General features: G+C 42.2%; 1 protein-coding gene and 1 pseudogene across 4 annotated transcripts in view; one reads left to right on the forward strand and one right to left on the reverse strand.

Moving 5' to 3' along the window:
- Positions 1 to 14,343, reverse strand: part of CDKL5 (cyclin dependent kinase like 5) — a 120,975-nt gene that overhangs the window by 11,461 nt on the left and 95,171 nt on the right. For 2 of the 4 annotated variants that reach the window (XM_053307961.1, XM_053307960.1), the window contains exons 15-16: positions 11,751 to 11,847; positions 36 to 158 (exon numbers count right to left, since the gene is read on the reverse strand). In XM_053307961.1, the coding sequence (XP_053163936.1) occupies positions 36 to 158; positions 11,751 to 11,847 (220 nt within the window). The remainder of the gene's footprint in view (positions 1 to 35; positions 159 to 11,750; positions 11,848 to 14,343) is intronic. The other 2 variants (XM_053307963.1, XM_053307962.1) reach the window with 1 other exon arrangement.
- Positions 9,821 to 9,947, forward strand: LOC128352646 (uncharacterized; annotated as a pseudogene).

Raw genomic sequence — 14,343 nt, forward strand, 5'->3', positions numbered from 1 at the left:
TATTATTCAGTGCTACCATTCTTAAAAGGTAATACCATAGGTAGAGTGACTACAGGAATCTTTTTCAAAGAAGAGCTATGCTTTAAGTGATTCTTTGAATTAAAAAGAGGAAAGAGTGATTTCTTGATGCTTGGGTTCTCCGCCTTGGTGGATTCTGTCTGCAATATAAGATACAAAAACTAATTGCATAAATAACTCTATAATTCAGGAGAGCTATCCTTCTCTCTTATCTGCACATATATGAACACTTCAATAAGTAACACATTTATCATGTTAAATCTTTCTTTATATAATTGTGGCAAGATAAGATGCATTGCTCTGCTGAATGATAAAAATGCTAATGGAGGAAACACTATTGACCAATGAATTTCAAGTATGCACAAGTCAGCTATGCATTTAAATCAAGCTGTAGCATGATTTACTTTTACCTGTCTTTTTGATCAAGCATATACAATGTGGTAATTAGCAGAATCTTATTAAATATGCTTGTATCAGTTTCGTTTACATTGTGGAGCTTTATGATCTTAAACAAAAATGATATTAGATGAGAGGCATATCTAGGGAAAATAGCGCTAGGGCAAGCACTGAAATTGCACCCCTGTCCAAACAGGAATGATGGGACTTGTATCTGGCAATCCCTGTTAAAAAGAACACTGTACCATCTAGACATAGTTGTTGATCAAACCCTGAAAACATGAGCCGATCAAACCTTGAAAACATGAGCCATCTCTGTAAAAGACTTAGAACAACAGTCAGGAGTTATGTGAGGATTTGAAGTGTCATTTTCTCTCTCTCATATCATGCTTTTTAAAAAAACATGACTTTGTCCTAGACTAGAGGATCACCTGCCCAAATAGCCATTAGCAAAATAGGGGAAGAAGAAGGTGGCGGGGGGTCTATAAACCAGTGAATGATTCCTGCCAGCCTTTGTCTTGTGATGACTATTGGCTCATGATGGGGTATATGTGCATTCACCATTCTAGTGCTTACTTTGACACCAGGAGGGAGGAGGATACATTAGTTTGCCACACTAGACAGAGGAATTTGCAACAGGAACAGACAGCCAAGTTCTGCCAGGGCCAAAACCAGCCCCTGCCCGACTAAGAAATCATTGTAATTTGCCCCTTCCTGTCACAAGCAGTGTGCTGTTCTTTTATTATTGACTCTAAATCTCAGATATCCCAGTCATGGATGGAAAATTCAAGGTCAGTTTACATTTTCTACATGGAAGTTTCTTCTGTGCAGGTGTTGTGCAGAAACCCATGTGTAGTGACCGCCAGGGGCATAGCAAAGTTGGAATGGGCCAAGATGAGATTTTAAAATGGGCCACCAGCCTCTCAAAGTCCAGGGACTCCACACACACCAGGCTCCCAAGGATTTAAGTCTGATATTTCAAAATAAGTACACTGCCTGGAAATGCATTTCAATGAATACACACACACATACTTCACAATATATACTGATATACATTGAGTACTATATATTTGTGCTACTTTTAATGCCTAGAACACACTAGAAACACTAATCATTAAAATGGCCCCTTCAACCATGTAGGGTGAGACTATGTTTGTTTTCTCAGAATTCTGAACAAATTCAGTAAAGTTTGATTCCAGGAGGTTTTTCACACGAGGCTTTTAAAGCCCTTTAACACACATCTCCTCTGGAATGGAGGTGCTGCATTCACATGTTGGCCAGATTTACCCTGAAATCCCTGCGAGTTATTGGGGAGCAGTTCACATACAGTGAGGGAAATAAGTATTTGATCCCCTGCTGATTTTGTCCGTTTGCCCTCTGACACAGAAATGACCAGGCTATAATTGGAATGGTAGGTTTATTGTAGCTGTGAGAGACAGAACAACAAACAAACCCTCAAAAGCCCAGTGCCCAAAAGTCAGCGATGGGCAGATGTCAGAGGGCAAACGGACAAAATCAGCAGGGGATCAAATACTTATTTCCCTCACTGTACTAGAACAATAAAATAAAAGCACCACACATGCTTCACAGTTCTCACTCAGACCTTCTGGGTTGAAAAACAACTTGAACATAAGTGCATTTATACATGAATGAATGAATATAATATAATACTGTTCCAGAAGTTTTTGCAATTTTTTGCCATGAAACAAGCCACTTATAGGCCTTTTTAGATAGTAAAAAGCCAGAAATTTAAAGCCAGAAATTTTTCAATCTGTTTTAAATTAAATATTCAGAGACTTCTCAGTCTCCCCGCCCCCCCCCCCCCCATTTCAAAGCCCTATGGCAAGCAAATCCCTATATATCCGGGGTGGGAGGGTAACCACAAAAAGGAATTCACAGTCTACCTTGCAAAAGCGGTGCTGGATGGTCTGGGCAGAGAGCCTTCTGCAGAGAACTCTTCCTGCCTCCTTCCTGGCTTGCTTGCGGGGGACTGCCAAGTTCAGGCTTCAGGGAGGCCAACACGGAGGCCTCTCTGGAAGCCTCACCCACCCGCCGATCAGCTGAGAGGCGGGGAGAGAAGAGCTCTCTGCAGTTTGCAGGCCGCTCCGATCCTAGGCCAGAGCCGGAGGGCAAGGCAAGCAGGAGGGGAAGTGGCTGAGGGGCCCTGGGGCTGGGCAGGTGGCAATGGGGTGGCAGGAACTGGGGTGGCGCCCCCTCCTCAGTGGCGCCTATGGCACGTGCCCTGGCTGCCCCCCTCAGTTCCGCCCATGTATTAGATCTAGATGCAGCAAACTGTAAGATAAATTACACGGGGAGGGGAGTTATCTGCATACAAAATACCAACTAATGTTTATGTAATTTATTCAAAATAATTATCAGATTATATTAGGAAAACTATCAGTTAATGGGACTGCATGCCTGAATATTCCTTATAGCTGCCACAGCTATTTTAGAAGGAACTAGCTGAACCCGCACAAAGCATCTGTGCGGTAGTTTATTTCGTTTTGGGGTTTAGTTGGGATAATTCATTTGGCTGGTCCTCCCTTTGTAGCCGTGCATTGCAACCTGATCCCCCTTCTCCCCACCAGCTTTCTCACTTGCTCTGTCCCCCCAACAGCTCACTTGCTCACTCTGTAGCCCCCCCCACTCTCTCGCTTGCTGCCGTCCCCCCTGGCTCTCTTGCTTGCTGCCCCCCGGCTCTCTCGCTTGCTGCCGCCCCCTGCTCTCTCGCTCGCTCTGTTCATCCCCCCCTGGGCTCTCTCACTTGCTCTGTCCGTCCCCTCTGGCTCTCTCACTTGCTCTGTCCGCCCCCTCCGGCTCTCTTGCTTGCTCTGTCCGCCCCCTCCGGCTCTCTCGCTTGCTCTGTCCGCCCCCTCCGGCTCTCTCGCTTGCTCTGTCCGCCCCCTCCGGCTCTCTTGCTTGCTCTGTCCACCCCCTCCGGCTCTCTTGCTAGCTCTGTCCGCCCCCCCGGCTCTCTCGCTCGCTCTGTCCGCCCCACCGGCTCTTTTGCTCCCCCCCCCTTAAAGGCAGCCCTTTGTGTTCACAGTTCCCAGCACTGTACGCAATGCTGGCCCATACAGTCCCTTTTTTTGGTGGGATGACTGGGAGCATTGGTTCCCCTTTTTTGGCATGGGGGGGTGTCAGGAAGACTGTCTGGGCTTTTTTTGGGGGGGACTGCCAGCGGCTGGCCCACACTGTCCCTTTGTGGTTTGTTTGTTTGTTTGTTTTTGAAGGGGTGACTGGGAGCTGAGGGTTTTTTGTTTTTTTTATGATGTGGGGTGTGGAAGACTGGCTGGTGGTTTTTTTTGCGGGGGAGTGGAACAATGGCACTGGGTTTTTTCTTTTTGGGCGGGAAGGTCAGCAGCACGTCTTCACAGTCCCAATGGCTTTTAGCGGCCCCTTACCTCCCAGCGATTGGACTTCATTTGGTTCTCCATGCTGACAGCCACCTCCTCTTTGTGGTCCGTTTCCTCTGCCTTGCCTTTCCGTTCCCTGAGTCTGCTGATTCCCACCTCCCTCGCTGCTGTTCCCTCCCCAGGCAATGGTTCCTCCTTTCTCCTCTGCCTTTCTTCCTTTCTTTTTCTGTCTCCTGAGTCTGCCGATTCCACTTGCCTCCCTAGCTCGCTAGCGCACCCTTCCCAAGGCAAAGGCTTCAGGCATCCACATGGCTCCTGATGCCTCCAGACATAGTCCTCAACTCGGTCGTCCGTAAGCGAATTATATATATAGATGATATTAGTCACTAACATGGCATACGGCTGAAACTGAAGACATATGGCTATACCTCAGTACAGGTCAGCAGTTTTAAATAAAATGGCTCAGGAAAATACCGATCTGCTAATTGGAATTCTCATTACTGTAGAACTCCCACTACTTGAACACTTTGGAAGAAATCAAATTTAACATTAGCAGCAAAGTCTAGAATAAAGGAGCCCGCACATTTTTATGTATGTATGCAGCTTAAGAACCAGCTAAGCCAACCAAATAGTCTTTCATATTGACATCTAGAATACAGAAGCAAATGCCTTAATATTGTAAAGTATGCCATTGAGTCGATGTCGACTCCTGGTGACCACAGAGCCCTGTGGAGAATACAGGAGAGGTTTACCATTGCCATCTCCTGTGCAGTATAAGATGATGCCTTTCAGCATCTTCCTATATCGCTGCTGCCTGATATAGGTGTTTCACCAGTGGGGATTCGAACCGGCAACTTCTGGCTTGCTAGTCAAGTCATTTCCCCATGGCACCATTAGGTGGATCATCCATCAGAAATGTTAAATGTCATCAACCTCAATTCTTAGGGTCTCTGCAGAAGAAAGGGCGTGGAAAAAAGTTGGTGAGTACAATTCTAAGACAGTGGCTGACATGCAGTGTATCATGGGTGGCTCTGCATCACCCATGCTGCCTCAGGCATACAAAATTTCAGTGCTACTGCACGAGAGCACTCTTGCATTAATATGTAAAATTGTGCAATTGTGCATACATGATGCTGTAATCATGTGTAAGATCACTCTTGTGCAACAGCACCAGTGTTGCTTTAGACACAGCAGCAGGGGAGGCACAACCGCCTGTAGTACACTGTAGTATGTCAGCCAGCAAGTCCTGGAATAAGTGCTATTCTTCCATCTGTTAAAAAAAATGCCTCTGCCTTTGAAAATGCAATTTGAAAATGTTCTTCAAATTGTAGGCAAATAGGTAAGAGCATTTGGGTGACTAATATTGCAATCTATATTTAATGGCAGCAAAAAGGACCCAAGGGCAATTGTTGTAGGGAAGATACAGGTGAAACTCGGAAAATTAGAATATCGTGCAAAAGTCCATTAATTTCAGTAATGCAAATTAAAAGGTGAAACTGATATATGAGACAGACGCATTAGATGCAAAGCGAGATAAGTCAAGCCTTAATTTGTTATAATTGTGATGATCATGGCGTACAGCTCATGAAAACCCCAAATCCACAATCTCAGAAAATTAGAATATTACATGGAACCAAGAAGACAAGGATTGAAGAACAGAACAATATCGGACCTCTGAAAAGTATACAGTGTACTGTGCTTGATTGGCCAGCAAATTCGCCTGACCTGACCCCATAGAAAATCTATGGGGCATTGCCAAGAGAAGGATGAGAGACATGAGACCAAACAATGCAGAAGAGCTGAAGGCCGCTAATGAAGCATCCTGGTCTTCCATAACACCTCATCAGTGCCACAGGCTGATAGCATCCATGCCACGCCGCATTGAGGCAGTAATTGCTGCAAAAGGGGCCCAAACCAAGTACTGAATACATATGCATGCTTATACTTTTCAGAGGTCCGATATTGTTCTATTCTTCAATCCTTGTCTTCTTGGTTCCATGTAATATTCTAATTTTCTGAGATTGTGGATTTGGGGTTTTCATGAGCTGTACGCCATGATCATCACAATTATAACAAATTAAGGCTTGACTTATCTCGCTTTGCATCTAATGCGTCTGTCTCATATATCAGTTTCACCTTTTAATTTGCATTACTGAAATTAATGGACTTTTGCATTTTCCGAGTTTCACCTGTAGTTTTCAAAAAGAAGAGTGGCTTGAACTTGGGGAATGTATGCTTTTATTCTACTTCCATGTCTCCCTTCTATAGAGGCAAACAATAGGAACATAGCAAAATTGTTGAATCTGATCCAGCACAATTTGATACAACATGAAATTTCTTGGAATTTGAATGAGACTCTATTAAAATGGTTGGAAAGTCAGATTGTGTCAGATTTCAACTGGAAACTCCATAGGATCAATGGAAAAAAATTTATTAAAAATTTAGTTCCTAAAGCGCTAGTCAGAAAGTTCTGAAATTCCCACGGTGGTAGTTTATGCCAATATTTGCTGTATAGTTAGAAATTGAGTGGTCTACTTACACAATTTTTTAAAAAAATTAAAAACATGTTTGAAGTACCATAACTGTAAAGTAAAGACTTTATGACCATTTGTTTTACAGTATTACTCTGGCCACTGAACATGCCTTGTTGGGTGGAAATTGCTCCTTGCCTTCATATGAATGGAAAACTCTGCATGCTATAACAGCAGAATGGCTCAATAGAAAGATTTCAAATCTCCCATGGCAGAAGTACATGACCATAGCATTCAATGTGTGTAGTATGAAGCAGGCTGGCCCACCCACTGAATGGCAGAAGTAACCCAGACAGAGGTGCACCTAGGTAATTTTGAAGCCTGGACCTAAAGGCTTTTGGAGGCCCCCATCCCACAGTGTTTTAAACATATTTTCAATGTGACCACACCGCCCAGGATAGCCTAAAAAGGATTTGGGGGTCCCCACGAGGTGTGGAGCCCCTGGACTTTGGCCTGGAAGTCTAGGGGGTAAGAGTTCCTCTGAACCCAGAGCCACAATACTAGCTTGGCACGTTGCTGCAAATGTGCACTGTGGCAGACTGTAGGGAACAGAGAGTGCCCCTTCCCAGGCACTGTGACTGAAGGACAGACTCAGACTGTTTGAAACAATGCATTGCTAATGAACAATACACTGATCTGTTGGACCAAAACTCTCCCCCTCTTCTCTACTCAGCTTGTTCCAAATAAGGCAATTGCTATAGCAACATTGTTTGGCTTGGCTTCTAGAAGCCCTAACGCGCCTCTTTTTTTTTTAATTCTGACAATTCTGACATAAATCAGACACTACAGAGAATGCATTCTGATAATTCCAGTGCAATAGAGGCCTGTAAGAATCATGTTTATTCCAAAATTTTCTGACATAGGCAATGTCAGAAGTGACAGTTCTGTCAGATCTGACCCGACACACAGACCTAGGAAACACCTCTTTTATTTGGTGGCTAAAGAAACCTGTTCAGCAAGATGTTGAGAATGAAGCTGTTACAACCATATTTGTGAACTGCTCTGCATTTCATCATTACAGTAGATTTCACTGAAAAATAGCTACTGGCCAAAGGCCAGCCAGTGAACTTCAGAGTTGCACAGGGCTGTGAACCTGAGTCTGCATTACAATAATTTTAGGCAATAGCTACTACATTGGTTTGTGCCAACTAACTGGCTCAGTAACAACCAAAAATGTTATAGACCAGCCTATAAATAGCCTCACACTATCACACTATGTCATTTTCTAGAAAAGGAAGAAAAGCAGCTTCTACATTGTTTCATTGACACAACAGCTTGGGTTGAGTCATGATGATGGACACAGCAGACTACATTTTGTCACAATAGCAGCTCAAACATATTGTACAATAGACACTTATATGGTCACGCTTGTCCAAACTTCATACATTAAATTCCCTTTTCAGTTTTTTGTCTGACTCCCAAGCAGCAGATTTCTGAGGAAAATGTCTGCCTTTTAAAAATTTAGGTGGCTTTGTTGGCACTGCCATTCTTTTTCAATACTACCCATTGTTCAATTCATGTAAGGACCCCAGATGACTTTATGCAAGTGTAGTTCACTCAAAGCTGCAGTACATCATGGGTTTGCAGTCTCCATTCTTGCTCATGAGAAAAAGGTGGTTTGGTAACAAACCAGCAAGGTTATATAGAGATTGTGGATGATTTTACAGAAATATCACATGAAAGGAAGTATTTTGTTTTTGTTTTTAAACAAAAACAGATAATACCCATTCATTTAATGTTCATGAAAAGCACGGTGTATTTTGGAAAAGACACCGCTGATCAGGATTTGAAAATTATAAGCAGATTTATTTATTTCATATTGATATACTGCCCACAACTTGTTTCTCTGTGCTGTTTACAATAAAACAGTACAATTTAAAACAAAATTAAAAATGTTGAAAGATTAAAATAATTTAAAATATAACGCAATGTTAAAAACTGTAAAGTCTAATTAAAAGCCTGGGCGAAGAAATGTGTCTTAACCGTAAGTGGATTATCACAGAGGCAATAGAGGCAATTGCCTATGGAGGTGAATCCTGGGGGAGCAGCAGAACTTGGGGCGGGGAAAATGTTTTTTCTGTTTTCTTTAACTTTTAAAACTACTGCTGCTGATGATGACGAGGAGAGATTAAGCCTCTTGCCACCCCACCACCACAGCAAGGAGGGTAGGGGTGGAGAGGATGAAGCGCCCCCTTTTTACTTCTAAATGCCGCTGCAGTGCATAGGGGGCAGTCAGTGAAGGCCGCACAGCGGCTGTTGTGGGGAGCGGGGGATGAGAAGCAAGTCCCCCCTTTTACATTAAAATGCCGTGGAATGAGGCGGCTGCAGCGGGGACTGGGAGGGTTATGGTGGGAGAGGAAGTTCCCCCATTTTACCTTAAAGTAGCTTCTGCTGCGTGGAGGAACAGTGAGGGAGAACTCATTCCAGGGTCGTGCATTCATTTGGGTGGGAGCAGGGGAGCTGGAAGGAGCTTTCCCTTGCTGTTCTTCCATGCAGAGGAAGCTGATTTAAGGTAAAATGGGGGAACTTCCTCCCCCACCACAACCCTCCCAGTACCTGCTGCAGCTGCCCTATTCCGCCACGCAGGCAGCGGTATTTTAATGTAAAAGGGAGGACTTGCCTCTTGTCCTCTGCTCCCTGCAGCAGCCACTGTGCAGCCTTCCCTGGCTGCCCCCTATCCTGCCACTGTGGTGGCATTTAGAAGTTAAAAAAGCGGGGCTCATCCTTGCCACCCCTATCCTCCTCACTGCAGCGGTGGGGGTGGAAAATCCTTGGCTGCCTACGGGCGGAAAAAGGCTTAATCCATCTTATTTATTTATTATTTCTCTGTGTAAACTGCCCTGCGCCATTTTTGGGAGGGCGGTATAGAAATAGAATAAACAAACCAACCAACCAACAAACCGACACGATCTTAACTGCATTCTTAAAAATTATTAGAGATGGGGAGCTTCTTATTTCAGCAAGGAGTGCAGACGAGCCAGTGGCAACTGCTGACAAATCTCTCCAGATGATCTCAGTGGGTGGTGGGGCTCATGGTGAAGAAGACGTTCTCTTAAATACCCTAGGCCTAAGCTGTTTAGGGCTTTTTAGGTTATAACCAGCACCTTGTATTTTGCCCGGAAACTTATCAGTAGCCAGTGTGGCTCTTTTAGTAGAGGAATAATTGGGGCCAACTTGGCTGACAAATTTTGTACCAACTGCTGTTTCCAGACTATATACAAAGGCAGTCCATGTAGAGCACATTGCAGTAATCAAGTCTGGAGGTTACCAGCATATGTACCACTATTCTGAGGTCATTTATCTCAAGAAATGGGCGCAGCTGGCTTATCAGCCGAAGCTGATAAAAAGCACCTTTGGCCACCACCTCAACTTGGGTGGTGAGAGGTTTGGATCCAGATGCACTCCCAGACTGCGTAACTTCTGGGGAAGTGTGACCCTATCCAGAACAGGCAGATCAAGATCATCTCCCAAGATCCAGCCCCGCACAATAAGTACCTCCATCTCATCTGGATTCAGCCTCAGTTTGTGCAGTGGCAGTATCGTAGCCAATGAGGTTAATTCGAGGCACGATTATTGCTAATTAAAAGCTTTCCCCTCATCCAGCCCATCACTGCCTCCAGGCAGGCATTTAAAAAGGTTATGGCTTCTCCTGATTATGTTGACATGGAAAAATAGATTTGGGTATACTGATAACACCCTGCACAACATCTCCTAATGATCTCTCTCAGTGGTTACATGTAGATGTTAAACAACACTGGAGACATTATTGAGCCCTGAGGGACACCATATGAAAATTCAGATTTTGAAAAGCAACAGTCTCCAAGAACAACATTGGAGACTGGTGTCCAATTATTCAATTTATATTCTGTTTTATCCAAGTTTGGCAGCACTATACAAAAACAAAGATTCAACTAGGAAAAAGCAATTCAATAGAATTTCAAGGTAACTATGTTCAAGATTGAATTTTCAAAGGGGAATCCAATGTGCTAATTAAAAAATTGGCATATTAAGAAATATGTTTTATAAATCAAGAACATAACCACCATTTTACGATCCACTAGACTCCTGCAAGTATGACAATACTAAAAACAATGTTTGTTCTTATTACAATAAATGAAATAGCTTCACCAGTTTCACCAGTGAGTAAGAACTCAAACCACATGCTTTCAATATACTCAATCTCCAACACTAAAAACAGCATATATTCATGCATGCAGACATTAATTCATGATCAATAATATGCTTTGTTATTTAACAGCTTTATTCTGCAAATAAATTAAATTTCTAGCTAGTTATCCAGCCTGCCCCATTTCAAGGATTTGGAACAGGTCACAATATATATAAGCTGCATATGAAATACAATTAAGAAACATAAAAAATATATATGAAAGAACATCTCCCTTTGTATGCTAGCCAGACAATCCCTGCCCACAAGCCTCATGAGGTCAGTTAAGGTCTTCTGAGGCCTCATGTTGCATTATCTTGGTTCAGATGTAACATGGAGCCAGCCTTGTATTTGCCACAGCAGGAGAGAGAAAGGCAGTCAGGGTGGTGTGGGCAGAGCAAGATGTGGCTCATTTTTTGCCCTCCCTCCAGCTGCACCCATACCAACTGCCATTGAAGAAGAGATCCTGGTTTGTTCCAAATAGAATCCTTCCTCCTTTCATGTGTGAAGGGGATCAGGAGAGCAGACATGATCAAGGCTAGGAGACATCACACAAAGCCAGGATTCAGTCCTGGCTCCACGTAATGCCTGGACCAGATCATAGTGCAAGATTTTTCTGTTCCAGGCTTAATGAGAAATTCTTATGGACTCAAATCTGTCAGATAATATCCTCATGATTTGAAATGCTGTTAGGATGTTATCTATGTCCTCTCCTAAGCAAACCACCAGAAACCCAGCTAAGACAGTCTGGGTAAAACTAAATTCTGAGGCTATTACTCTTGTGCCCGGCTCTCATAGAATATTTTCAGAGAAGATATCCTTTAGATATTTTGGATTCTCAGATATGAACAACTGCACCAGGCATGAACAACTGGGAACTTGGGGAGAGATCCCTAAAATAGTTCTGTCATTCCAAGGGGTATTTAGACTTGCTTTTCTTGAACAGCAGTGCTTGCCATGCATGCTGCTCTTTAAGCTAGGCATTTCAGCAACGACTTGTGCTATAGCATGGGAGTCAGAAGAAAATAGTTTAAAAATGCACTGGGCTAGTGCAAGCGCCTTATATGAGTAAATAGTAATTTGCATCTCAGTCTAAATATTTTTGTGTAATTATAACTGCAAAATACATATCTGACTGGGAAAATGAACAGAAATAAGTTACCTGATAAACTAAACATTAAAAAGAAAGATACTTTATATAGCGGCACAACAAAAATGGAACTAAAGTCATTCAAAATAATGGAATACACACACTCAATTTTAGGAAATATAGAAGATACTTACAAATTGGGATTTCTTTTTTTTCTTTTTTATTGCCCTGAAAAAACCCTGCTTTTCTTTTTCCTTTAGTTGTTCAGAATGAGCATTTTCAGGACTTTTCCTTAACATGGGAAAAAAACAACAGCTATTTCAGCATAATGAACTGCACAATTAATATATCATCTTACAAAGATATATCTTTACAGGAAAATTATATATAGCACTTACATTTATATACCGCTTTATAGCCGGAGCTCTCTAAGCGGTTTACAATGATTTAGCATATTGCCCCCAACATTCTGGGTACTCATTTTACCGACCTTGGAAGGCTGGAAGGCTGAGTCAACCTTGAGAAAATTATATATATGAACAATCTCCTTGAGCATCCAAGGAAATGCTTTAAAATATCATATAGAACTGCAACTGAATTCTGGTCACTTAAATGCTGAAGTTCTTCAATGAGCAGAATTTGGTCAGTTTTAAGGATTTTTCAAAATCCATAGAAAGGACCGGCATAGATTTAGGACATTGGCCCAGACCAGATCCAGGACATTTTGTCCATCTTGTATGGATTATGTTTTATCTGCTGCCAATATCCTGTGGGGAAAGCTCTATTTGTTCTGTAGTGTTGTATACCATCAACTTGCATACAAAACTATTATTACATACCTAACACACTGGGAAATAAAACTGATCACAGGTTCTCCCCACCCCAGTAGGGAATTTGGGAAGAGGGCCCAGAAGTTTATCAGAAATCTGACACTCAAATTCAGAAACACAGGATTAGCTGTAATTTTTATTTGATTTTATTTGTTAGATTTATATACCACCTTTCATAAAATTATCCAAAGGTGGTTCCTGTGTCCTGATTCTTGCCAAAATACATGATGGCCTGGTTCAGATGTCATAATCAAACCATAGTTTGGCTGCAGCAAATAGGCTTTGGAATTGTGAATTCTCTTCTTCCCCATGACCTTCCGTTTCTTTCTGTTTCATGGTAACTCTAATTTGCCATGATCAATTAAGTTAACTATGGCTATACCACAGTTTGCCTGACTATTAGTTATTGTTTTGGAAGCAAATTATTGTTTCTGTATTATTGTCCACAGTTTTTCCAATCCAAATGGCACAGCAAACTATAAGCCTAAAACAGGAAGAGATGGAGGAAATGTCCGTTAGGTTGTTACTTTTGTTTCCCAAAATAAATGCTAGGCATACTGCCCATTTAGCAAAATAGTTCTTTCTGAGCAAGGAAGGAAAGACATGAGTCTAAATCTCATTCATAATGGTCAAACCATAGTTTGACCTGGACATCTAAAACCAGGCCAGTGCCTCATCTCCTATGGCTTGTTTTGATTGCAAGCAACTCAGTCCTGTTGGTTGGTTTTAGATGTTGTGCCACAGATGGGCATTTCAATTCAATTGTAGTACTATGTTGTTAAATGAGCAGGACTGCTTTGCATTTATTTTAAGTAAATGAAGGTAGCAAACTGTATAAATTCTTAGCAAGTAATTCTAAATGTAATTAAGGTTTCTTATTGATTCAGACAAAGGCAATGAGGACACAATCCTATGCATGTTTACTTGGAAGTAAGTCCCATTGTGCTCAATGAGGCATCCTCCCAGGCAAATGTGTAAAAGACTATAGTCTGACAAATTTAGCATCTACATTCCTAGGTCAGCACCTAGATTGGCAGAATATACAAAATAGGGCAGATAGGTCAATAAGCACTTATATTTGAACAAAGAAGGTTACTGAGAACCTGGCTGAGATTAGTTTTAGCTGAGTCACAGTCTGGAAATGGTTGTGAAGAGAGTCTGAGGACAGGAAAGAAAAAGGACAGGAAAGAAAAAGGCAGCATGAGTGGAATAACATTTGGTTACAATGGGAAGTATAGATGAGATGACAAATTGGAATAAAAAGTGGGGTCAAAGTAATGGATTTGAGTAGGATTCAAAACAAGATGAGAGACAGACAAAGATGAAAGAAATAAGGGGATCTGTTCAATGGAGTGTGCTGCGAGACTGGAGGTAGAGAGAAAAAAGCCAGTTCAGAGCGACAGATAAGGGGAAAATAAAAAGGTACAGGAAAGGGACGGTGGGGAAGGGACAAAGAGACATTACCTCTATGGAAATGCCCTCAACTTATTTCTAATCCATTCTGCTCAGACGGGCAAGAGTCGTTAGATTTTAAAGATACAGTTGTGTGTTTTTTTCTTAGCATAATTGGCAATACACACTGCTGCTTTATTTCCCTTAGAATATATCCCCACCCCCTTTGCTGGTTAAGACCATTTCTTGTCTTGCCAGATTACACTAAGGGCCATTTCTTTCAGCAGTCAATTTCTTACAACAACCAGATTGATGTCTGAGTGCTAATAAGGCGGATTAGAAGGTGTGGCTTTTCTAGTTGTTTGTCCCCAATATCAGACATTCAAAATGCTTCTATATGTATAGTTAATTGGGGCTGGAAAATATTGATAGTCCCATCATCCATTGGTTTGTTCAACTGCTTTCATCTGAGCCAACTGTCATCCCCAGTATTCCCTCTAACAGAGATTCCCAGATGTTGTTGACTACAACTCCCATAACCCCCAAGCAAAAGCCATTGCAGCTG

This window comes from Hemicordylus capensis, chromosome 3, assembly GCF_027244095.1.
Source record: "Hemicordylus capensis ecotype Gifberg chromosome 3, rHemCap1.1.pri, whole genome shotgun sequence".
Lineage (NCBI taxonomy): Eukaryota > Metazoa > Chordata > Lepidosauria > Squamata > Cordylidae > Hemicordylus > Hemicordylus capensis.